The sequence below is a fragment of the Dermacentor albipictus genome, chromosome 7, assembly GCF_038994185.2.
Source record: "Dermacentor albipictus isolate Rhodes 1998 colony chromosome 7, USDA_Dalb.pri_finalv2, whole genome shotgun sequence".
Taxonomy (NCBI): Eukaryota; Metazoa; Arthropoda; class Arachnida; order Ixodida; family Ixodidae; genus Dermacentor; species Dermacentor albipictus.
The window spans coordinates 98,897,987-98,925,379 of record NC_091827.1 but is presented as its reverse complement, the minus strand read 5'-3'; the positions used below and the strand labels follow the sequence as shown (position 1 = coordinate 98,925,379).

The window sequence follows — 27,393 nt, the reverse complement described above, 5'->3', positions numbered from 1 at the left end:
AAAAATCGGACGTGGACTGTGCAACTGACCAAGAAGATGGTTCAAATGGTCCGTGGGGCGAAGAAGTGACGGAAGGAGGACAAGAGCAGAAAGGGTCTGCGCATTGAGGAATGAACGGAAAAAGAAGCGTGCTGCCGGCGTTTTGAAGGATGTTGAACTCAAAAAGCGCAGTGTTGTCTGATGCCGAGATGCAGGTGTCCCTCATCCAAACCAAAATAAACTCGTTAAAGCACTGAAACATGACACTGAGGCATCGTGCGCGTTCTGAGAGTTTGTCAGGACAGAGGAGGTCGACTTACGAGCGGTTGAGAGAGTATCTCAATTGTTACAAAGTTCGGGCCTTATATCACTGAGCTTGTCATCAGTTGATAGAGATAGCTCATATTCTAAAACATTTGCTTTTGTATGCATCTCATCTTTATTCGTATTTGAGAATGTCTGTATTTGCAATTTTTTTCGAAGAGATTTTATTTGCTGTGCATTTTACTAGCCCCTCCCTTCTTTCCTCTTTTTGAATAACATAATCACTACTCCTTGGTACTCAAATTCAATTAGGTCATATTTAAATTTTTTATATGCTTACTAGAAAGTGGCAGCCTCGGGCGATATGCTTTCAGCCCATTTTGACATACAACATAGTTTAGCATCACTCAGGGAATTTTGCAAAGGCACTCAGGGAAAGCCGGGAAAAGTCAGGGAATTTGGAAATGTCAACTTGGTAGACACCCTGTTGTACCTAGGGACGTGGAGTTGAAAAACGACCAGCCTGAATCCAATATAAGAAATACCGCAAGGAAGATACATTTTATTAGTTGCTGTTGCAGCGTCTGCAACAAATTGCATTCCATGCCTACACCCATTTTCATTCGGAAAATATGCCGGGTGACAGCCTACGAAAAAAAAAAATGTTAGAGACCAGCAGTGCCGCATAATCAAAGGCCAGAATCGGTCATAGACTCTCAATGTGGCTGTCAAAAGCTGGCGACAAAATGAAGGCACTCTGAATACCCCATACAGGTTGGTGATTGGAGTCCTTGCAGAGCAAGGCCGACCGTGCTCGATGATCGGTGGAACCACAGTCCTGCGAATTCAAAAACAGCACCTTGACTTCGTAAAGAGGATGTAACGTCACGAATGCAGTTCTGACCCTCACTGCCCATGTCGTCACCAAACGTCTGCAAATAGTGTGAGTGAAGCAAAAAGCAAAACAAAATATATATCAGGCATCGCTAAGAGCAATCGAGCGCGTCTTCGATGCGTTGTAAGGAATGTGCGTCTCAGTTATTTTTGTATTGTCGATGCTGGCCGACAAAAATTGCCAGAGGTCTTCAGATTTTCTTATTAGGCTGGTCGTCATACCCGGGTGCTCGAAGAGGACTCGACCATATCTTCGGCCAACATGTTGTTCATTTCAATTTTTATGACAGCTCCTTGAGGAGTCGACACGCAATACCGACGGCGATGAATGGTTCTCACATCTTCGATGTTTATGCTGTGTCACAAAACAAGAAAACAAGAAAAAAAATTTAAAAATATAAATAATGCGAGATGAAAAGACGGTGAATTATGTTCTGCAGAAGAGATGTCCGCAGCCATGAAGAGACCGAACGCGCCGCGTCGCGGTCTTGTACCAGTGCGGACACATGAAATCTTCGAGTTGGATAAGTCAGATTGGCACTTTAACATGACACCACGCCACAAAACATGGTGAGATTATCGTAAGTTCACTACTGACAGAAGAAATTTGCTCTGCAGAACTGCTCGCTTCGTGTGAATAAGAAGGGCTACGGTGAGCTCGACAATAGGGTCGGTGAAATTAAATGCGAATTAATAATCTACGGGTAGAGGCAAAGACGGCTAGAGAATGTGGTTGGTGCCGTCATGAACTGAGAAACTAACGTGACAGTGGAACTTTAGTGTGTTGATATATCAGCAGTCACTAGGTCTTAAATACAGATTAGTTGTTTTCAAGTGTGCGAGGTAGGTTGGGTGTACATGATGTGTCCGGATTTTTCGGAGAATGAGGCTAGGGTGATGGCCCATACTTATGACCTCCGTTGTCTAAAGCCACTATTCATCCTGACGAGGCATCATTCTCGATCGCAGTAAATGCTCATGGCGGTTTTCTGGGCATGCGTTTATAAAACAGCGCAATATTTTTCTATCAACAAATCACAGCAAGTCACCTTCTTCGTTCACTAACGCGTGCAATATGGTATTGTGCTCATGTTTACGCCGTGTACTTGTGCTAATGAAAGAAGCGCATTACATTGCTTATATTCTTCAAAACAACCTGCTTCCGCACCTTTATGCATGAGGCTCCAGGAGAGTTCTGGCAATTTCAAAATATAATTGCGTCTCTCACATTACTGCCAACCTCGCGAACAGCGATGCAACGATCCAGTTACACGTCTTGACTTAGAAACGCGAGCAAAACTGCGCAGCCAAGTGTAATACTAGGACCAGGTGCCTTAGTGACAAGGTGTGCATCATATCTATAACGGGGGACAACCTCACAAAAAAAGGGACAGAACAGATCGAGTTCACAAAGCTTGTCTTACGAAAGCGGCATCAGCGGGTGGACATTGCTGCTGCCATCGCTTCGTTATGCTGCCAATTACTATCGTGAGCGATTGGCCCCTGAAGGTCGAAGCCATTTGCATCTCTTACGTAAGGCAATTATAAACGAATGGAAGGCGGCGCTTACGTAACGAACACTGTGATTAGGGAATGAGAGGTCTAAAAGTATGAAGGTGGCCGGGAAATGTGGGTGACAGCTAGGCTGATTCACTAATCCATTTTGCGAAACAACGTGTGTCTTTCACCCAATGAGCACTAAAAATAGCTCACCAACGCAGCTGTATTTTATATTTTTGCCACATTTACTTTGAAGACGTATTTAACTTTCCCGTTGCAATTTAGTTTCTTAGTCTATACTTTTACTGATACCTCGTTAACACAGGCGTACATTCCAGCTCAGTCAGGTTTTTCTCATTAGTCTTTGTCCGAGCAGGCCAAAAGTCATAAGAATACACAGGCTTGAAATGATCAATAATAGACCAAAAATCAATGTCACCAGAGCCGTGGTTTTGTATAAGCAACACTTATATGTTGTCTCGCTGGCTGCCCCGACGAAGACAAGTCTCCTTGTCGAAATGTTTGCTTGAGAGGCATTTCATGTTCGCCAGCATTTAATAATTTCATTAGTATTTCATCGCTCAGCCACCTGCCTTGGAGTTCTCGGCATTTGTACATAATGTTAGGTCGCAGTAACTTCGCCAGCAAGGGTGATACACAAAAGTGGAACCTTTAGTACAATCGAAGCTTTTTTCCCAAAGCAAGCGTTGTGCTAGAGCAGCGGCTCCAGTTAGAACAGCACCAGCGTTAGAAATTTATGCTGCTGCTCTGCAAATAACTATGTTGGTCTTCATTCACTTTACTACTTGTATCACCGTAAGAAGGACGTATGAGCCTATTTGTGGCTCTGATTCGTGTTTCAAGTGAAGCACCTTACCAAGGCTATGGGAAGGCTTGAGGAAGCTCGAAGAAAAGGCAAACAAAGGTTTGTTTGCCCGAGCACTAGCTCTCCAACCGACAAAAAGTCAGTTTCACGGAAGAAAATCGATTGCTGGGGCATTCGTGGAGGGGTGTGTCAACAAAGTACACCCAAGGTGTTTCTTCTTGCTTTACAAATTCTGTAAATTCTTTCCACGCAATAGCGTTGACGGCCCCTTGTCGCAGAAACTGCACAGGTTTTCCGTACAACGCATATTCAGGCCCTCCATGTCATACAAGGAATCAACTGAGATTATTGAATTTCTCATGCTAAAATACGTGGGAAATCGTAAACTACGGCTTACACACAACCTACAGACATGATAGCATCGGATCGTAATTTGATTATACGAGAGAACATAATGATGTTATGCAAAACCGAAAAGAAACCACTTTTCCTGCATTTATACGATACATAGACCAGCCGCGGCGTCCGCCGATTGCGCGCACCTGCGCGCCGGTGTCTTGTGGTCTACTCGGCGGCGCGCTCGGTTCCTTGCAATACCTCCAGCTGGCGCTCGCTTCCGTCGCATCGCAGCCCATGCAAGCGGCCACGCTTCTAGCAGAAAAATCACCTTCGTGCATAGTGTTCGCGGCCCCGGTAAACATTACGGTCACATACGCTGCAGTTGCCGGGACTCGTGAGAAGCAGTCAAGAATCTTTGAATGCTATCGCGTTTCTCTCTTAATGGCGAATCTTGAGCGTCGTCCAAATTTTCCTGTGGTTTCGATTTATTTGTGAACATCAGCTGCTTCTATAAATCACCTTCTTTACTGAGCTTCATGTTAAGTATCGGGAACTGTGTTGAAAGCTAGTACATGCCGTCTTAGTTTCCGTTTTCTTCGTGTATCATCCCTTGCATATCGCTGAAATGCAAACCTGATCATTGGCGCCTCAGGAACTCATGAACCGGAACATCCACACTTGGAGAACTTTATCAAGTATTAAAAGACTTTTTTTTAATTTTCATGTTTACTTCAATACGTTATGTGGACGGTTCACCACAGCAAGTGTTATTTCTTAGCTATTTTCCCATCTCAGCATGGGAGACGATGGGAAATATTTATACCGTGGCTTTGCATTCGCTTTTCTTCGGTCACTTACTTGAAACGTGCGCACATTAGCACTGTTGGCTTTTCGCGTACTGCCCTCCAGCATATAATGAAACCTCTACAAAAACCAGGAACAAAAAAGCCAAGCTTATGAAGGGACCTGTTACGCGCAATTACTTGGGAGTGCTAGAAAAAAGGTGCAATTTTATAACTCTACGAGTACTAAATGAAGCTGAAACATGGAAATTAACGAAGCGTCATAACTAAAAACAGAACAAAAAAAGTAAACGCAAAAGCGTTAAAGGTAACGCTAAGAGAAAGGAAGACTGCGGTGTGGATTGGAGAGGAGACGGACATAGCCGAAATGCCTGCTGAGATTGAAAGGACAAAATGGAGCTGGGCATGACATATGATCCATTTTACGGATTACTGCTGGTCCATCAGAGTTACAAATTGTGTTCCACGGAAGGCAACAGTGGTCGAGGGCGGCAGAGAATTAGGTGGTGCGATGAAATTTGGAAATTCGTAGACATACGATGGTGTCAGGTCGTGCAAAACAGAGGTAATTGGAGAGGCCTTACTCCATTGGAGGGCAATTATAGGCTAGTTGGGAGGATGATTAGTGTGATGATTGTGACAACAGTGATGACAAAGACGAGCTGCGACTAAGACATGCGACCACTCCAACCACTCCGGGTTAAAATCGGCGTTTCCATTTACGCCGACAGCAAATAGCTTGAAGCTATTCGCATATTTGTTAAAGTGGTATGCGGCCGTTACTGTGACGCTGTTAAGGGCCGTGATGGAGAAGAACAATACCTTATTATTTGTTCCCTGAAGCAGCTGGAAATGAGAGAGCGTAGCCTTTGTTCTAAAACATTGACTACTGTTCTCACTGTTGTTTGCCTTAAACGGCTACCACCCGCTCAGGTACACTGCCAGGCAATATAGGCGGCATATATAATACATTTATAAACGGTTTGGTTTGTCCTTAAAAATACAGCTACAGAACGAGAGGCTATACCTAAAGAAGCGCAATCAAACAAGAAATATCGCGGGAATTGTTGGCACGACTCCAGCGACATCCCATGCTCGGCCGCAGTTAATTCAAGACTCCATCACCCCGGGAGCTTTGTTTTGCATGGGATAGAATTACATTCGGCGCAACACACACGCACAAAAGAAAGATTATGGTGAGTCCCATGTTACTGCTAATTCTTTGGGTTAACGCAGCATAAGACAAACCCAGAACTGTCACTTTTGTTTATGAACAAGGCGAAACATATCACATAGGCGAAATCGAGGGTTCGACGGAAGCCCGTCTGGTCGGGATGAAGCATTGAAGAAATAAAACGACCGACGAACCACGGTATACAACCTTTCATCGCACAGCGTCGACCCAGCCGAGGCCTCGGTCCTAGAACTAGGTCTGAATTTCAATGCTGCACCTGCACCTGACGTGCGAAAGGTTGTGTGTGCGTGGAGTGCGCGGTTAACCAAGTTGACCCGTCCCGCCATGACGAGGCTCGCACCCGCGCCATTGGTGTCCTTTCTGGTCTGCACCGGAGGAAGTTTGTTTCCCCTCTTTCCGCTGAGGAACGAAAAGCTGTCAAGCGTCTTCAGGCGAACACTGCAATCGTGATACTTCCCGCCGACAAGGGGAATGCAACAGTGCTAATTGACACGGCTGTCTACAAAAACAAGATGTTGGCTCTGCTTAATGACCAGGACACTTACGTCCGGCTCACTCGGGACCCGACCTTGAAGGTTCAGAGGGACTTCCAGACTCTCCTGGCTGACGTGTTCCGCTTCGTAGCTCCCGAGCGCAAGTCTTTGTATTTCAAGCTTCTCTGTTATAACGGTGCTGCACCTGCACTTTATGGCCTGCCAATGGTTCTTAAGCCTAACGTCCCCCTACGTCCAATCGTCGACTACACTCGCTCCCCTCTCTACAAATTGTCCGCATACCTGCACCAGCTTCTGGCTCCACTCGTCGGGAAGAGCTCCACGCACGTGAGCAACTCCTGTGACTTTAATGAAAAAGTTCGTGATGTGTCTCTAGACGACGACGAGGTGATGGTTTCGTTCGACGTGGTATTACTGTTTACCTCAATTCCGACTGACTTGGCTGTGGAAGCATGCACCTCTGCTCTGGAATCTGACAGGACCTTGCCAGACAGGTCGCCCATTGACGTTCCCGACATCAAGAGGCTCCTCTGTTTTTGCCTTGGAAACGCGTACTTCTGTTTCGACAAGGTCTTCTACAGGCATGTGCACGGTACGGCAATGGGTGCATCCGTCTCTGTTACCGCTGCCAATCTTACGATGGAATGTTTGGAAAGGCGTGCTCTTGCGTCCTTCAGCCCTAGGCCAAAAGTTTTTCTGCGCTATGTGGACGACTGTTTCTGTCTGATTCGGCGCAGCGCTTTGGATTCGTTCACTGCGCACCTAAATAGTCAAGAAAAGGCCATCCAATTCACAGTTGAGACAGAGGTCGACAGCAGACTCCCTTTTTTAGATGTACTTGTCACCAGACGCGATGGACGGCTCTCGTTCAGCGTGTACCGTAAGGACACACACACTGGCCGCTACCTGAACTTTGAATCCGTTCATCCAGACGCTCACAAAAGGTCGGTTGCTGCCTCACTGCTCAACCGTACGAACCGCATTTGCACCACAGCAGAAAGCCGTTCCACTGACTTGGACCACGTGCGAGGTGATCTCTCGGCAAGCGGCTACCCCACATCCTTTTTGACTGCTGTGGAGCGCCGTCTGTCCAATCCTACTCGTCCGACCAATCCCCGACCAAGAAAGCGTGCTGCCATACCTTACGTTCCAGGGATAAGCGAAACCCTGTCTCGCGTTCTACGCAGTTATGACGTTGAGGTGGCGCACGTGCCCGTATGTAAGCTGAGGCAAGCGCTCGTCGGCGGTAAGGACAGGCTTCCGAAAGAATCGTTTCCCGGCATGGTCTATAAGATAACCTGCGCAGATTGCGACTACGCATACATCGGTGAATCGGGAAACTTCAAACAGAGACTGAGGCAGCATCAGAAAGATGTGAAAAAGAAGCGTACAGTGTCGAATGCCCTTGCCGAGCACACGGATGCAACGGGCCACAATATCGACTGGGATCGCTCGAGAATTATCGGCCAAGAAAGAAACCAAAAATCGCGTCTGTATCTGGAGTCACTGGAGATACAAAAAACACGTCACACGCTCAATCGAAATGAGGGAACCCTCCCCCCGTCATACACGCGCTGCTTACGTCACGTTCTAAAGCATACATAAGCTTCCATGAACCTTCCGTCATCCCATTGTGAACAAGGCTTCCGTAGCGAAGCCGAAACGTCTTTTAGATTTTTTTTTCATTTTTTAGCCCTTCTATGTTGGTCGGTGTCCTTCGTTTTATTTCTTCATATCATATAGGCATGTGCTGCTTAACATGCTAAATACATCGCAACAACTGCAGTAGGTACACTGCACCATTTCAATTGTATTACAACAAGGTTTTGTGGAAATAAATGAAGTTCGTGATTTGCTTGCATCAGCAGACCGGAAGCAGCAAAGAAAAGCTTATATCGTACGCCAACAGAACACACTTGCCTAATACAAAGTATGAGATAAGAAATAAGGCGGAAGCTTCGTAACCGGAATTATTCTAAAAGTGCGGCGCTTGTGCCCATCGGTAAGCCGAGCGTACGGCTGTTTGTTGCGCGCCGCTTTACCGAGCGGCTTGTACGCGATATCCTTCACGTCGGCTGCGCCATTGTTCTCTCGGCACAAGCTACCTCTCACATAGCGCGGCGCCGCCCTTATCTGATTACACCACTTGCGTATGTGTAACGGCGATAACGGGACAGCACCGCCACCCTAATTTAATACTGCCTATGTGTTCCGATAATTAATCAGTTAAGACTAGAAGGTTTAAATCGTTATAAACTGGCCTAAAGCAACTGTAGCATTTTATTGCGATATCAGGGCACTCGAGGTGCATTTCTGCCGTCGCCATCGCCGTCACCGGGTGGTTCCGTGTGAGTGAAAGCGTGTGATGGTGAGCCGGCGAACGCGGTTCAATCTCGCGTGCGCGAGCGAGGAACGCGGCCCGCATGCGTTCCTTCTCCATGGCGTGCGAGGCAGGGGAGTGAGGCGAGGAAGGACTGGCGTTCTTGTCCGCCGGCTGCTACGGTGCCTCGACGCCCCACTCTGGACCCCCGAGTGACTAGTGGCAGCGTCTCCAAGCCGCTTCCAGGGAACGCCCTCTCCAGAAGAGCCCCTTCCACGCTCCTGCGCTTGCGGAGTGGCTGCACCTGGACTGCGGCCTGGCTGTACGCCAAGGGCCGCGCCACGTCACCTCCCTGCAAGAGGTGCGGGGACCCCGAGACTCGAGAGCACCTTCTCTGTGCCTGCCCATCCTTCATGCAGGAACGCTCCATAGTGATCAGCACTTAGAGACGCCACGGCCTTCCAGCGACCACAGAGATTGACCTGCTGTTTCCGAGGTGTCCCCGGCTCCCTGGGCTACGAAGCCTGCTGGAGTTTATAAATTTCACTGCAATAGCAACCCTGTGAGCACCCGCTACAACGCTGGCCACTTTACTGAGGACTGCCACCTGTCGCGCACAATGGAGTCTATTCGGCCACATCCTCCCTCTTTCTGTATCATCTTTCACTTCCCACTCCTCTGCTCTGACGACGCTTCGATATGCTCACTCGCGGGTTGCAGAATCAAGCGCCTTTACTTTCGTTAGGTCACTATCATCATCACCAAGGCGCTCTTCGCCCGCCGCACCGTACAGATGGGAGTGTGTGTAAAAACATTTATTGTCCGTTAGGGGTGACACCGGCACTCCGGTACTGCTCGTAGGCGTCCAGGTAGCCCGATGCCACCCTAAGGGGCAGGGGTTAGTAGACGAAGCGGTTTACCGCTTCGGCTGCCAGACGGACAATGTTGGCCTTGCCGCCGGGTCTTCGCTATGAAGCACGGTCTCCCATGCTTCTTCGTCCTTGAATAAATTATATCCTGGGGAGTAGCTGCACTCCCATAGGATATGTCTTAGGGTTCCTATTTTATCGCAAGATCTGCAGAATTGGTCCTCCGAATTTCGAGTTTGCGTGAGGTATCTCCATCGTGGAGACATGTGGTTCTTTGCTCGCAGGCGGCACCAGGTGACTGCTTCCGTGGACGTGAGGGACCTATCCGGGAGTGTATATTTCCGGCGCCCTGATCTGTAGCGCTCTATGCCCTCGTGATAGGTCATGAGCGTCTCGACCTTAAAGTTAGGTTGAGGCCGTCTTCCCCACCTCCCCCCACCCGTATTATGAGCGCTCGGGCGAGGGTGTTGGCGGCTTCGTTTCCTGGTTTGTTGGAGTGAGTGGGGCTCCAGGTTAGGGTGATTCCTCTGTCTATGTTGCCTTTCGATATCAAGCTGTACGCGTAGTCTCATATTTTTCCTTTGTAGAAATTTCTTACTGCCGATTTCCTGTCGCTAATGATCACATTCGCATCCGTACTAACGCACGCTTGGGCGATCGCTGCTTCCTCTGCTGCCATGGTGTCTACTCCGCTTGTATATATTGCGCCCTGTTCTACTCCGCACCCGTCGACTACCACTGAGACGGAGCTTCCGTCTCCGCCAAGGGCGGCGTCTGTGAAGGCAACAGTCTCGGGTGGCATTCTGCTTAGCTTTGTAGCCAAGTGTGTGGCTCTGTGTTGGCGTCTTTTCTGATTGTGTTGTGGTGCATGTTTTTAGGTATCGGTGTGACTGTGAGAGCATTCCTAATTTTGGACTCCATGTGGAATGTCTGGTATTTGTTTCCTCTGTTCCCTTGTAGTTCTACCCACGCACAGAGTGGAGACAACCACGGCGTTTTCTCTGACGTTGGCCACGTGAATTGCGGGCGGCGTAGCAGACGCCTTTGGCGGGCGCCGTAGGGACGCGTTGCTCGTGTCTCTTGAAAGGGACCTGCGACGTATCTAAAGTACGCGGCCGCGCGGGCCTTATCTTCAGAGCGATCTGCAAGCTTTGAAGAGTGTGCGTAGTGCCGGTAGCTTCGTATGCTATGTGCTTTCGACGTTTAGTTCGCGCTGAAGCGAGAGATGCATGAAAGTATGGAGATGCATGAAAGTATGAGATGCACGAAGAATTGCTGCCGCAATTCATCACTCCAGAATTTTCACAGCGAGTTTGCGTGCTCGTCGAGCGAGATGTGTTCATGTTTAGCTGCGCGCGTGTGACACCATGCTGGTTAATTTAGTTAAAACACGTTGACGGGCTGGTTAATTTGAATTCGTCATAGAGTGTTTAAGCGTGACTGAACAAGGACGTAGCAAGAAGCAGAGACACAAAGACAGCGCTGTCTTGTTGTGTCTGTTTTTTCTACATCTTCGTTAAGTCACGCTTACACATTCTATCATTGTTAATTTAGTTAGCGAACGTTTACAAGTTTATACTGCCAATAAAACTACTATCCTTTCTTCGTACGGCTATCTACTAATTTGCTATCGCCATCGGTGCTTCGGCTTTCGGGTAAAACTGCGAATATTTTATGGTCTTGGCCCCGCATCGGAGTAACAAGGCACGCATGAAATTTAACATAAGCTTTTGTTTATGATTTTACATAAGTCATTTGTTAGGGGAAAACAACAGGAGAAGTATTTGGTTTAAAAGGAGGTCCATCAAGTTCAACTCAGAAGCTGTACACAAGATTTCGTTTCCTGCTAGTGGCTTTCACGCACATAGTCGATTTCAGTTCCCAATTTCTTATTTCAAACCACATAGAAGTGCCGCATAAGAAGAAGATGCCTTACATTGCGATATTATATAGCAAATTTTAAGCGGGGTAGTCAGATTAAGAGATATTATTGCTATAATATGGTAAATGTGCGTTACACTGCCATCTGCCATGATAAAATACATGTTTATGTTTATATAGAATGCAGGTCAAACGTCAAAGACAACCTGCACTTCCAGAAAGATATTTCCAGACAAATAAAACGTGTTGTGTATTTTATGAGAACTAATCTGAGCTTTGGAACTTCGAAGAATACTGGAAACAATCTAACAGGGTAGCCAGCAGTAGAGAGCAAAATGATGGGCATAACGTTAAAATGTAAGAAGACAATAGTGTAGAATATAATTTAGTTGCGATCTAGCGGTAAATGCAGCAGAACTGCGTTAGCATTAGGTCGCACTTCTTTGAGGTCCCGAATCCATGATTTAAATCACGTTCACCACATTGCAAAGTGTTGTTCAGAAGCTCCGTAAACACAATTCCCGTCTCTTCGAAATTGCAACCACCGTCAGTTGCACTATATATCTACATATTTACATACATATGTATACACATGGATATAACCACATACGCGCTCGTCTAAGCTCCCTCTTTTCCTATCTACCTCTACCACCTGACCAGTTTCCCACACTTCTAACACATACACTTTTTCCCCTTTACACACCTAATCCCAACGTATTGAAAGTAATCAACGGTGGCTCATATAACTGTATTTGTGTGAATATAACTAGTCTTTTTTTCTTCAAAATATCATGCTCGGCACGCGCCTCGTGCTATATGCAGGTGAGCTATGACGTAACTCTATGCCAAAGTGTTAATTTTTTTTCATTTCTGCATTAAGTCCTCCACAATTGGTGAAAAAGTTTGATAATGATGATTTGATGATAATCTTCGGGCTTCTCCTTTTCTATTATATTTGAGTGCTTTCCGTGTCCACAGCCACTTCGTCTCGCGCAAACGTATTGCGAGATGAGAGTTGGAACTGTACATTTTGCGAAATCTTATTCTTAATTGCTCCGATCAATGTGGTTATGGCTTATTACTCGTAACCCTGAGCAATACGGTCAGCGCCCTTGTTAAGGCGCGACAAGCGAACAGCCTTCGAAGTGGTGCGTCACTACGCACTCCGTCAAATGATGGGGCGTGTTCGCCTATGTCGCGGGCATTTCTGAAGTGCTGTTTCACTAACAGCATTTGAGGGCGCCACGGAGGGTGCTATCGTTCTTGCCGATTGTGAGAAAGACCAGTTTCTGTCGTTCAAATTTATGTGCGACTGCCGTTCATGGTAACAATGAATCAAGCTCGGCAGGCTTCTGCTATTAGCTGTTGTGAGCTTTTTCTTTCCGGCATGACTGGGTGTTATATTGGCAGTACACTTTTTTTCTATTGAGAAAGGGGAATTCCTCGCGCGCGTTGTATTTGTGGCCGGTTATTTGCTTGTAAAACCGGTATATGTTAGGTTGGGCAAGTGATGCAATTCCCATAATATGTAAACAAGTGTCTACATGTTATCTGCTGACAAGGAAGTGCGCGAAATCGAACTTCCATGCACCGCTTCACACTACTACCGGAAAGTCGATAATTTCATCCGGCATGAAGCAGTGGTTGAAGATGGCATAACGTTGTTCTTATTGCGGAGGTCGCAGGTGGCATTCTCGACTGGCCGTACAAAACTATCAGGGCTATTAAGAATACTTCGTCGTAAGAATACTTCGCAGTGTCGGACTGATTTCGACAAAGTAGACAATAATCTGGCACCTGCCATATGTATCAAAGCCATTATCTGCGAATACTTAGTTGCCCGATGTTAGTTTTGATATGGACAGACAAGATGATGATTCGGAGAGACAGACAGGTGGCAGCCATTCCATTTCAATGAACGCTATCTTTTCATTGCTTCACGAGGTCTTCAGCAAAGAAATCTACCCAATTCACGGGCCCGCAGTCCCCCTTAAACTCGAAGGAGCCGTGCGGAAGTTTTGTAATACCTATTCGCTTCCTTTGTAATCAATGAGGTGTGAAATTTCAGGCGCCATGAAATCGCAGTATGCGTAGTGCTGGAAGTTCTAGTTAGATGCCTCGCTAACGCGCGTTAGCCTTTTCCGCCAGTGGAGATGAGAGAGCTCGTGTTGTGATCTGCGATTTAGTAAGCTTCTTAACTCGGTTCCATTATCAGAGCACAAGACGCGCACGACCCGTCGTCGTTGCTTAGTGCCTGTTGTCACGTAGTAGTAACGGTGCAGAAAGCAGCGAAGCTGTAAATGATGAACTTTTTTTATTGGGCGAACTTGTGCGCACACAAGCAAGTTACACTCAATGCACTGCGAAAGCGGCAAACGCGATCGGCGATTCTCTAAATCTGAGCAGCGAGTCAAGCGCGTCGGCTTTTATACATCAGTCATCGAAGGTTCCAGAATAATCGGTGGTTCTCACGTGTCTTCCAAAACGTCCTACACGATTCGCGTCACGCATACACGAAATCAGGGGCCGCATTCTGAAACGTCAGCCTTCCACGATAGTTTCACCGCCGCAGTAGTCACGTTCAATAAATCAAGCGACTGCTTACCCGTGTCGGTGGCGCGCACTACCAACACGCGCTGTCTAACGCTTCACGTCGCATGAGAGAGCGCACCGTGCGAGTGCAGAGCGGCTGGAGTGTGTTGTTTTCAAGTGTAGTAGCCGCAGTATGGCTTCTGGGCACTGATTGTGGTTGCTTACGGCCGCTTTAGGTAAAATAAATTGAATGAGGATGTGTGAAATGTTTTATTTTATATAAGTCAACAAATATCGCCGCGAAACAGCGCGTGTAAGTCGCCACCAAAAAGACTACTATAAACTACCTCCTATCTTATCTCTACTACACTCCACCACCAACCGAATACCGAAAGACGCCAGGGGCGCTATTCTGGACACGCATGGCGGCTGCACAGCCGCCATTATCCGCCATGTTTACTCTCTTATTGGCTGTGGCGAGCTCACGTGCCTAGAAATTTTTGCCGGGAAACGGAAGTTTTGCGAAATGCCATTTTGCGTTTTCATCAAGATGACGAAACGTGACGTGGAGCTGCAAATTTTATGGACTAATACATTTTTTTGGTCCTTGGCAGATATATTGTGATGTTAGTGCTTCAAAAAGAATGTGAGCGGTAGCGTGCAGAAGCCAGTGCAATGCATCTGCAATTGCGCGAATATGTGGTGGCGATTCAAAATATGCACCATGCCAGCTTGCTGATTGGCTGAAGGAATACCTCGTGAGGAGCGTCACAGGAAGGGCTGTTTCGTAATTGTCATTTTGACGATGCGTGACGTTGCACTGGGCCGCCATTGCTGAGATTTTCCGCCATAATTTTTGCTGCGACGAGCCGCGCGAATTATGCCAATGAGCAGCCATATGCAATGGCAGCCGAGAGGAATGCGTATCGCCACATTTTCACCATCGTTTGGCGCCACGAAAATCTTTTGTTCATAACGCGTGCTCATAGTATTTGCATCGCTCTCGGGTGGTGTTGGTATTTGTGTTTCGGGCCATCATTTTTTTTTAAATAACGCGTTTATACAAAATAATATTGGTTGAACATAGCAAACTTTCAGCAATGTTGTCCACTTTTCACTGCTGCATTTGTATTGTAATCGAGTATAATGCCTTTTCGCACAATCAGACGTTATGACAACGGCCTCTTTCTAATTTATAAAAAGAAATGTACGCAAGGCGGCGCCTTGAAGTTTCCTCCCGCGGTGCGAATAACCAGCGAAATGAACAAGAGATGGCAGCGCCGGCGCTTGCGTCGCGCTAGTGGTTATCTCTGGCGCCCGCAACGCTATCGGTGATATTCTGCCGTTTCTCAGCCAGCCGAGTCGGGCTGAGTCACTTACGTTTCACGAAATAGCGATAACGTGGCCTAGAACGTGCGCGCATCACCACTGGTAGGTCGCGTATGTTGTCTCAAGCAAGAAAACAAGCGCGTTGGCGCCCACATGCGATAACTCATTGCATTTTCCGGGGACACGCATCCTAGCTATTGAAGCAGACGACGGCTTGTACGCAGCAGACGACGGAAGCGCGAAGCGTTTTCGACGGAACAGTCATACGCTTTGAGATAGCTGCTTTATTTTTACTGCGGAGGAAAACTGTTTTGCTTTACCGATAACGCTACATTCAGTGTCTTCATTTCAGTTTCTTAGGCGAAACGTCAAGTTGGCGTCACGTTACGTAAGCAAAACTGGGCCACCAGTGCCATTTTGTTTGCGTCGCGCCTACGTCACGCACCGAAGAAAATGGCGGAATGTCCAGAATAGCGCCCCAGAAGACGTGTTATTTTGTTCAATATAAGTCGAGAGCACCCATTGACACCATGACGTTAAAATGACGTAGGTCGGAACTACTAGCAGGCGCTGTTTATTTTCAGGTTTTGCTAAAAACGCCAATCAGCGCGCGCCGTTGGCGGCGGCGCGGCCAAGGCGATAGTTTCGCGGAAGGCGAACGTTTCAGAATATCGGCCCAGATTACACAAGTTTCGGTGACAGCAGACAGCGGATAGAACCGTCGATAACATTCCAGGAACTTCCGATACATGCAGGCGCGTCCTGCTCTGTGCGATAACATCTGTTAGACAATGAAACGCGGTCACCCGATAAACAAGTACACATGTCACTATGATGTTGGGCTGCTAAGCACGAGCTCGAGGGACCACATCCCGGCCTCGGCGTCCGCATTTCTAAAGGAGAAAAATGCGAAAACACTCACGTAGTTTGACTTAGGTGGCCGTTGGAGAATCTGCATGAGGTGGTCCAGACTATTCCGACGTCCTTCACTATGACGTGCCTCATAATGAGATTGTGGTATTGGCGCGCTAAAACCCATAATTTAATTTAAGACATGCCCGGACAAAAGCATAGGATGGCCGCACAACCGCGTCTTGCTCCTTTTTACTATCAAATTAGCCGGTGAATCTTCCACAATGAAACTATATACGACCACCACATGTATAATACCGAGTCTTGAACGAAACATTGCGAGCACGTAGTGCAGTAAAATAAATATACAAAATGTCATCGTTTATGTCTAAAAGAAGCGATGCGCTGGCAGGGGAATAAGCCATGGTTATCATCGTTCGTGCAAGAAACGGCGAGTGCCTTACTGACACGGCATGTGATTAGGAGTGCCGAGATAGAGATCCTTATTTACCGAGCAGCGGTAGAAAAGTAGTCAGCAATCTAGCAGCTTGATCCCTCGATGCCAACAAAATCAGCTCAGGCGCGAAGAATCATTCGTGCGTGCAGTCTGTTATTCGGACCGGTTGCGTAGTCTGAGTACCTCACCAGAAGTAGAAAACACTATCATAGTACCGTCGTCATAAAAAACAAGAATCACCGATGCTTGTCTACTAGAGGAGTGGTGGCATAACGAACACGTTGCGCATATATACAAAGAATAGCTCGTCATGGAGCAAAATGCGCGGCATACGTTCGCGGAACTAATGTTCCTATGCATGCCACTTCCTTGCAAGTTGTTCCCAATGGCAAGTTACAAATCGATTACAATGAACACTGCTGGTGACTCTGGCGCGAAGCGACCATTGCGTATACAAGGCTACTGTAGGTTCAACCGAGCAGTATGCAACGGACTTTCCTCAACAGCGAAAGGAAGCGCGAGTTTCCGCATTCCTTCGCTACCTTGTTCGCTTAAAAGAAGCGTAAAGCATTACGGATGCTGCAAGGCATGTCATGGCGCTGAACATCGCTGGGCTACAAAACAGATCGAGGTGCATAATCGATGAACCTCTAGTCGCACTGGCAATGTTCGCGCACTGGTAGGAAACCTGCGGATGTTTGGTATTCTCGCTGCGTGATAATGATAGATCACAGTGCAGACGCGGCGAAAGAGGAAAAAACGGGCGAGCTCGCCCATGTGGACTTTCTTGCTCTGCCCGTCTGCGTGACCGTTCGAGTGTGATTAATCGTCATCGTAGAAGTTGGCACTCCGTTTGCTCAGCTGTAATGAGCCTGTCCAGGACGGCTACGGACGTCATAAGCGCTGTGTAGGCAATCCAGCGAGTTTCTGGCAGGAGTTCCCACTCCTGCTTGAACGCAGCGACGTTTGGCCTTCTATGAAGCTTCACACTATAATCGAGACAATGAATGTTGTTCTAGGCACCGTCTGAGAGGCAAGAAATCAACAGTACAATGTAGCCATACAGCGGAAGGGGCAAAGAATAAGCGATGGCAGCGTTACATTTCAGTTATCAAATACTACACACTGGAACAATTGAAAGATGCAGGAGATGCTCCTCCCAAAACAACTTGCAAATTGCGCTCTGGGTGCCCTCAAGCTGTAAGAGAAAGCATAATCTTTTTTTGTTTCGAAACACTCAGGGCGATAAATCACTGCAGTACCTAGGAAAATGAGTTATCTCATTTCTAAGGTGAAGCTTTCTTTGTTGACCCACCAGCAATGATTCACAAAATGTAAAAGATAACCATCGCATGATATTACAGGTTACACAAAACGTAAAGGAACACTATCGTACGCATCACCGTTAGTTTAATGTCATTTACTTGACCACTTCGCTAAAAACTTTGTTTCACAAATATGTGCGTAGGGCCCGAGTAATTGAAAGAAATTATTGAAATTGCTAGGGCCCTAAAACTCCAACCACGTCACAGTAACCGCGCAGCGATAGAGAGCTCCAATGGGCGCAGCATATTTACCAAGAAATTTCCTCCAGAAACCAAGAAAAATAAGCCAAGCAGGGCTGACACACGGCGGAGCTACGCGATCGCCCGGCAGTGGATGCGCGAGGTCAACATGCGAGTCCACACTTCGGTGGCCTCGGTGTCTACAAAGCAGCGCGGTGATCTCCGAGCACAGCAATACAGACAGGAGCCTCCAGGCCTAACGGGCGATGAGGCGACGTGGTGACGAGAGGAAACCAGCAGACGTCCGTACTCGTCAAGAGGTTTCAAATGAATGAAGATGACTGGCTCACTGATGGACAGCAAGCACAATGATGGAAGGATAAGTAAACTACCAATAAGTCGAGAAATACTGGAAGTTGCGTGAGTGGTGTAATGTACAAGTTTCCATTAACATGTGTTTATATTTGCATAAACCAGACCGGCCGGTGTGTTAACGCCCTTCCAAGGGAGCCTCGACGATCCCTCGAAAAAAAATTGAGGCCTTCTATATGAAAAAACCTGCCGATATGTGCTTAAGTCCGCCGTCTATATTACTCACTGACTGACAAGGCATTTGGCTTTTATGCGAAGCATATTACGAGAGCTCAACCCAGCTCCTCAGGCGCGGCGGTGTCGCCTTCAATACCACGTGACACCGTGACGTCACGACAGAGGAGAAGTGGCTTTGGCTCAACGCTTGCAAGATGGGCTGTGTGGGAATCGAACCAGGGTCTCCGGAGTGTGAGACGGAGACGCTACCACTGAGCCACGAGTACGATGCTTCAAAGCGGTACAAAAGCGCCTCTAGTGAATGCGGTGTTGCCTTAGAAACGAGCTGTTTGTAAGGCTCAGGCGTGCGTTGCTTGCTCAGGCGCACATTTCGTTGCAGCGCCGAACGCTGCGTTGCTCGACGCTCACCGCGTCCAATGCGGGGCGCGTAGTCGCTGCGCCGTAGCCCATTGTCTTACACCCCTTGGCGGGTCGACGGGAACGCTGTCGCTTTCCACTCTTGCAGGCGAAGCAGAGTAACGCATGAGTTGGTTCTTCGTCTAGCCGAACCAAATATAGCCAAGCAACAGCAGTTCACCAGGCTAAACAGTGGTGCAACAACTAAAATAAAGGCTAGTATGCTTCGCATCCTGGGCTTAACCTTACCTAAGCCACAGCCATTTTTTAAACGCCACGCGGTATTTTACTCTGCACAATATATATATATATATATATATATATATATATATATATATATATATATATATATATATATATATATATATATATATATATATATATATATATATATATATTTATTTATTTATTTATATATATGTGCTCTAAATGCTTGGGTTAGCCTGGGTATCAATATTTGTGTAACATCCTTTCGACAAAGTGAGTTGCGCGTCTGCGCATCTGTGTTACATTTCCTTTGTGTCTCGCTTGTTCGTTTCATGTGTGCTCTGCAGTTTCCTAGTGAATACTAGTGAGTTCTGATGACTGGCAGGCCAACGACATGCGCTCTGCTCTTGACCTGTCAGTGACGTTGAAGAAAATCTGAAACAAGCAGCACTATATTTTTTCTTTGTCACTTGCTAATTCTTTTGCTACATACACCTTTGGGAGAATTCTTGACGCAGTAGGATTATGGAACTAATATGTTGCTTTAACTAATGAGCCCATGTATGTAACAAAGCCTCGAACGTGCCCTTGAACACCTAAACTCCGTGTGCTGTAATTGTTTTTTACTTATTTTCTAACACGTTCCTGCTATACTTTTCATACATGCCTACATGATACACGTTTTCTTTCATCTGTGTGGCATTGATCGACAGCTAGTGCTTTGCTCTCATGGATATATTGTCGTGCTTGACGAGGTCTCATTCACCTTATTTATTGTTTCTGGAGTACAAGTACGCCCTGCTGGAAACAAACCAAGCATTGTTCACGAGCTGTAAGATCCGTGCCTAATAAAGGGAAAATCAGACATCCACTCGTTCGTAGCAATTGCTACAAAAGAAACCCATACGGGTTCCTCGAAAGAAAAGTCTCAGAGCTGAAGGAAAATTCGTCCTGGTCCGGGACGCGAACCTGGGACCACCGCCTTTCCGGGGCAGCCGCTCTACCATCTGAGCTAACCAGGCGGCTAGCAGATGGCAGGGCGTAGTCGAATTTGTCGACCACACAAGAAGCAAAGTCAAGTGTTTGACGTAGTAGTTCTGCGGAAACTTGCAAGGTGGAGAGAAGTACGATATAGTCAAAGTCTGCGGGTTTCCGTAGAACTACTACGTCAAGATCCGTGCCTATACGTAACCAAATATAGCGTAGTGCTCTTGTGGTTCTACTTTCTGAAATCTCTCTGCAGACTCCCCTGGGTAATTAAGGGTTCTCAAAATGTCCCTGCGCGCCTTACACCCTACAAAATAATTCGCATGACAAAACTGCTTTTCTAAAAACGGAGTTTTCAGGTGCTCGCCAAACCACGTGGATGAAGCCTTCTACGAGCTCTGAATAAGAGCGAGAGAAACACGGGTTGTACGTTTCTTACTGTAGCAAAAGATTCTTGTCTTGACAGCGATTGTTCTCTCTTCGAGTACGACAGCTGACTGCTAGTTCAGATGAGCGGGTTGACTGTATTGCTAACTGTCGTCTACAAATGAAATTTTTGAAGACAGCTGGCATGGTTGAAAAAACTTCGGTCTTGTCAATCCACTAACATTTCCTGTACTTCAACTGGTGCTAGTAATATAGAGTAAGCACTACCCGTACGATCTCTAAGTAGTCAGAAGCACATTTTTATTAGAGTAGTTATGCCCTTTTCACAAAAATGGAAATACCAATGAAAAACAATCCCAATTTGGAAGTGAATATTCTGTTTTTCCCGATTCAATAAGCCTCTTGGATGTTGTCTAAAAAATGAATGAAATAAACAGTTCCTGATTAAACGTTTCTCTCACCATAAAAGAACGCTTCACAGATTGTGAACATACTTTCAGCCAGGGTGTAGGGATGAAACGTTATTTTTTTGTTTTAGTTTTGTTTCACTTAAAAATGTTTCGTTCCTTTTCTGCTCCAGAAGCACAAACAAAAAAGAAAGATACGTAACGGTTCATAACAGTTTTTGTTCGCATACAAAAATATTCGAATCAATGTAACGATAAAAACATAGTAGTAATTTTTCTCAATCACCTGCCAGCAGCGATCAAGATATCAATGTACGCCCGACGACATATGTATATGGACATCAGGTGCGACACTTCCTCAGATACATGCAAGGCTGCAAAAAGCTGCTACTCCGACAGCTATTGCCTCCGCAACCAAAGTCTTGAAATCTCGTCAGAGAAATGTGCACTGATGGCGTCCACTCGCAAACCAATGACACCCTACGCCATCTCAATAAATGGCCAGATAATTTGTTATGAGAAGACTCACAAATTACTTGGCATAATCATTGATAGAGATCTCTCATGGAGCCCGCACGTGACCTACTTGAAACAGCGTCTGACAGCAATCTCCGAACTTTTCAAGTTTCTGGGAGGAAAGACTTAGGGCATGTCAGTGCATGCAATGTTGCAATTGTACAGGACTCTTTTTCTGGGCTTCTTGATATACAGTTTGCCCGTACTGACCAACACCTGCCAGACAAATCTTCGCGCTCTACAGGCTATTCAAGCTCGGGCTTTCAGGGTTTGTCTTGGTTTGCCAAAATGCACATCGGCAGCAGCGACTATTGCGATTGCCCAGGACCTACCTATACAAACACACATTGCGGTAGACGTGTTCAGAGTGCACATTAGGCACATTGCCCGTGACTGTTCCCACCATCTGGCAACACTACCGTCAGAAAGGCCACAAGCATCATTTTGTACTACGATTTCGGAGTATTACACCTGCCTTCCATCAGGATTCACCCCCGCAACTAAGCCATCGATTCCTCCATGGTCTTTGGCTCGACCCGCAGTGCACCTCACCGTACCAGGAATCAGGAAAAAATCTGAGCTGTCATCGCCTGCTCTTAAACAACTAACTCTGCTCCTTTTGCACGAGAGGTACGCCGAACACGTGCATATTTATACTGATGGATCGGCAACTCTCCAGTGTTCCTCTGGAGCCATGGGCTTCCCAGCGAAAGCCACCACAATCAGTTTCAAGACATGTCACCCAACGACCCCGATGGCTGCGGAACTTGCAGCTCTTCGCGCTGCACTTCATCTCGTCAGCCAAGAACAACCTCGAAGAGGTTCAATATTCAGTGACTCGAAGGCAGCACTGCAATCTTTGCTATCGGCCTTGCGGCGCGGACCACACGAACAACTGGTATTTGAGATTAGATAACTAATCCATACCTTAACTGAGAGAGGACACCACGTGACATTTCAGAGGCTTCCAAGTCACTGCGGAGTCATAGGGAACGAACATGCTGATAACGCTGCTCGGTCGGCTCTTCAAAGGCACGAAGAGCCGATACCGTTATCAAGGACAGATGCCGCTACAAAACTTCGAATGCTCAGCCGTGACATCACGTTCTCCTTCTGGAACGCTGGAAGTTTTCATGACTACCGACTCCACAATCTTGATTCCTCGCTACGCCTTTGTATTGCAGCTGGGCTCTGCCATCGCGAAGGTACCCTGCTTTGTCAAATATGGCTAGGGGTGGCATTCACCAAGTCTTTTGCTTACCGAATTGGATGGGCCAACGATGCCTCGTGTGAGGACTGTGGTAACGAGGAGACTTTTCAACACCTTCTTTGTGACTGTCCTCGCTATAATTTACAGAGGCAATCACTCACAATCGCGATAGCGCGCTTTGACCGAAGACCTCTCACAGAGGAACTTATTTTAAAATACCGCCATCACAAGCCATCGCCGCAGAGGCTGACGAGGGCACTGTTTCGGTTTTTTAGGGCGACAGAATTGGACAAGCGGCTGTAACCTGAACAGATGTTGATAGTGCTGCAAGTGTCACTGTGCTGTGCGATGACAGTATTCGGTGAGAGTGACCGATTGTGATTGTGTGTCCATGCTCCGTTATTTCCTTATCTGTACTTTGTTACCACTTTACCTCCCCCTCCCCTCTCTCCCCAGCGTAAGGTAGCAAACCGGATCTTTTCCTCTGGTTAACCTCCCTGCCTCTCCCCTTTCCTCTCTCTCTCTCTCTGAGATCAGGCAAAGTGAGCCCACTTGGAGCCACCGCAGCTGCAGATCTTGTTCGTAGCAGCCAATACTCCATTGAGAACCTTGAGAACTGAAGTGGAGAATGGTGCCAGGTGGGCAGCAGTCGAACACTGGTCAGTCTGACCTCGGTGCCTTGAGGCGAGGCACTGAGCATTATCTCAGGAGCCGTACGTGATCGAGGCTGCTCGCGGAAATGCGAAACCGCTGTTCTGATAATACGAACCTTAATGATCATAAACTAACAGTAAAACTTCGGTAACAAATCATTGTATCCACAGAAAATGCTATGATAACATCTTTAGCGCACAGACCCTGGGTTCTGCTATGATTCCGATCTACTATTGCACGGAGCGACAAGCTTAGTTTAACGGAGCGCTCGACCGACTATCGCTCGCACTATCCCTGCTCGACACATGCGCGATAATGATGACGTTGGCTGAAGTCGGTTATTTTGGATTTCCGACTTTTTTTCTTGAACCGAAAACCGATCAAGAATTTTTCGGTTTAAGTTCAAAACAAAATAACTGTTTCGGTTGCATTTCTGTTCGGGGCAAAAATATCATTTCATACAGTGAAGCTGTTAAGGACTAGTTTCTCCGCTATCGTGTTCGCGTGTAATAAAACTGCGATCATTAGCAATGGCTCGAGCAACGTCGTATTCTTTCACAGCTCGCTCGTTGCTGCCACTCGTCGCAATCACGCGAACGAGCTCGTGCCACTTCTCCCGTGTTCGTCGTCGTAGTATTCCACAGCTGGCTCCGTTGCTACTCGTCATTCCAGCATAGAATTTCACTTCTGTCGTCGTAAGGGGGGGGGGGGGGGGGCTCGCTTACGGGGGTATGAGCTATTGCACAAGGGCCAGATTTAATTTTGATGTAATTAGGTTTTGAAGAATCGCAAGTGGCAATGCTGGGCAGATGCTGCTAACCACGCCAGCAAGCAAACTCGAGACATCGAGCGCAAGTGACTACGGCGGACGGCGGGCATACCGTCACTAACGCCTTTCTCTCCACTGCAGCCAAGCGTGTGTGTAACCTCATTAAGGAACTCACAGATGTAAGCAATAATTGAGAAGACATTAATGAACTGTCGGGATTTTATGAGTGATAAACACGGGGACCGCAAGTTTCAGCTTCGCTTGTTAACAATTCATACGGAGTGCTTCGGCTGCTTCGTTCTTTTTACAACGAAGCTGTATACCTGTACCGTTCAAAGAAAGCTTCATGTCGCTGTAAGCAAAATAACTTGCCATACGTGGGCTGATCCCAGAGATAGTGCAATGCCGGGCCGACCCGCGGTGGAAGTGAAGCAGGCGTTAAGCACTCCCCATTCGTGGGGCGATCGCGAAGACAGTGTAATGCAGGGCCGACCCGCGGCGGAGGTGCAGTTCGCCATTAAGGGGCCTACATAGACAACTTCGCTAGTCATGCTACTTCACAGAGTGGAAGGACACTGGGATTTTTTTTTTTGGCTTTCGTTCCGTTCTGCTTACAGCTGCATCAATCGGTACCCTGCTAACGGAAAAATGGTCGTACATAGAATCACCAGATATGTTGCTTCTATTAGTTACTATACCACACTGAAATACTTTACCATACACGCGAGCCTAACCTTGTGTGTCACATGTTCTTGTGTCAGTTCTTCTATAGGGCGTGTCCAAGCTAAAACAATCCAAGAACTTAGGAAAGCGCAGCCTTACTTATGTGTGCCAAGAAACAGATTGTCTGTGGTTACCAACCTTCAAGGGAAGCTTCGAGTAATTTTATGTGTCGTAGGAATAGAAGGATCAGCATTCGTCTTTCTTGAAAACATTTAAATTCTTAGTTCTTTGGGCACAACGTTGCCTGTACAGCACGTTTCCAAACTTGCCCCTCATTTGTTCAAAATCCGATAGCGTTTCTCTACTTCCTTGTTTTTTTTGCTTGAAATAACGCCCGTAATACCTTTGAACAACGCATATAAGCGGCCCGCCACTTTCACACTGCGGCGACTTGCTTTTGTGTGCTGAAAAAAAGAACACGGGAAAAGGAATGCTTCGAAATTGACTCAAACTGAGATTTTTAAAAGAGTAAATCCATGCAGATATGCTATTCGCATTGCTGTCATGAAGATACAACATAACGGTAGTCGAATTTTCACTACTAATTATTATCTTCTTAAGAAAACAACAAAACAGCGGAGCCTCGTCCGGCACGTTACTAACAACGCACAGTTGATTTCATTAGCGCGGAAAAGACAAGAACTACCATGCTAATTAAAACGACAGCCAACTCGATCACCATTCGCATAAGACCTAACCAGCGGTGCGCTCAATATTGTGACAACCCATTATTGTAGTCCATCTTTTATGCGGACTTGAGTGACTTCAACGTAGCGGAAGAAACAAAGCCGTGCCTCAAGGCATCACTGCACCTGCTTGGTTGAATGCACGGCCGCACTGGCCGCACTGGCACTGCTCAGAACGCAGTGTCGTTTTGGCGTGTTCACCTTAAAAGGGGACCATCCTACACAGATGCACTCACTATGCGTTTTAAGTGTGCAAATGCAAAAAGCTTCGCTGGCTTCCTTCGTCGTTGTATAGGGAATGGACAACACGGCAAAGACGAAGCACAGAGGGGACGCACGAACAAACCGAGCCTTAAAGGTCACACACACATTCTGTGCTTCCTTTTTTATATGGAGGGGCTCGTGCATAACTAATGCAAACGGGGATCCACCGTGTTTGTCTCTTGCGAAAAAACAAAATATCGTTAATACCATCTCGTAGCACACCAAGCATGCATACACTTAGGAAAAACCGAGAGTATTGTGGCGCTCCTTCATTCTCTCTTTTTTTCTTGCGGCTCTGCATTACGCTATGATAAGCGGTAAAAGAGTTTACTCGTATGCGGCTCGTTATCCACTGTTCGCAGTTTTCACTTGCGTCGTTGCCCTTAATGTCTGGTTTGCTTCGGACGCCACTCTTCTCGCACTGTCTGTAATCCTATGCCTGTGCACGCATTGTTCTCAAAGCGCATAAACGAATAAGCGCGTCCGAGGCATAGGCGAGCACCCGTTCTGTACGGAAAGAGAGCCGGCTGCCTTTGTCCTGGGCTGTTTGCGCTACACTTAGCGGCGGTGCTTGCACAAGCCGCACTCTGCGTGGGCCTAGAAATAAGAGCCACGTGTGGCATTCAGATCTAGTGGCCCGGTATTTGGCTTGTCATTGGGTCTTTGTACAAGAAAAAGCGGGCAGTCGAAAATGTTCAGAATGGCTCTTGGACATATAATTACGGATTACGAGCTCCCTTTCCTGGAGACATTTATTGTTTGCTGAACGGTTGTGGAGCGGTCGCATGCGCCGAGGACAAAGCTCGCATTGAGCGCATGGCCAGGAGCTGAGATCTGCCCGCCAACCCCCTGCAATTCACCTATCACTCCACTGGTGCACCATCGATATATTTAATTCGTGCAACCGGCATTCTTGTTGCTGTTACCTTCGAACCCTGTATCGAGAATTCACGGCATGAATTGAGCCAGAAACCGGCAAGCGAATTGACAATGCTATGCTGTTAGGCTGCTGAGTACGAGGTCACGGGCTCGAATCGCAGCCAAGGCGGCTCCATTTCGATGCGGGCGAAATGCGAAAAGACCCGTGTACTTAGATTTAAGTGCATGTTAAATAACCCCAGGTGGTTGAAATTTCCGGAGTCCTCCACTACGACGTGCTTCATAATCAGAAAGTGGTTTTGGCACGTGAGACCCCATAATTTAATTATTTAATACGGGCTGCGTCATACGAGGTAAATATATTATGAATATGAATATCGTTGATCTAGCTCGCATACGCAGCTATACGTGTAAAGATGAATCTGTACTATTTTACGTAATCAGCGGACGCTTACTTTCACGTCTCGTAATAAGCAAAACCTGACAGTCCCTTCAGCATACGATAAAGAGGATGAAGGCGGAAGTCTGCCCGCTTACGAGACATTTAATGGATTACTTAATGTTTCATTCTAATGCGTTGTTACTCCATATTACTTGTTTTCTCCCATCATAGGTCATGGGTTCAAGTGCCTTAATTAACTATATCCTAATTAATTGGCCTAATACACTTCGCCTTACTTAACACCAAACTACGAGGGTTCGAGTCTCGTCCTTCACAAT

At 46.9% G+C, this 27,393-nt stretch overlaps 1 protein-coding gene across 1 annotated transcript; it reads left to right on the top strand.

Moving 5' to 3' along the window:
* The first annotated feature begins 6,312 nt into the window (after positions 1–6,312).
* On the top strand, positions 6,313–9,060 carry LOC139047878 (uncharacterized). Its single transcript, XM_070522030.1, has 2 exons — positions 6,313–6,886; positions 8,861–9,060. Exons 1-2 carry the CDS (start codon positions 6,313–6,315, stop codon positions 9,058–9,060), a joined length of 774 nt encoding a protein of 257 aa, XP_070378131.1.
* Positions 9,061–27,393: the final 18,333 nt, after the last annotated feature.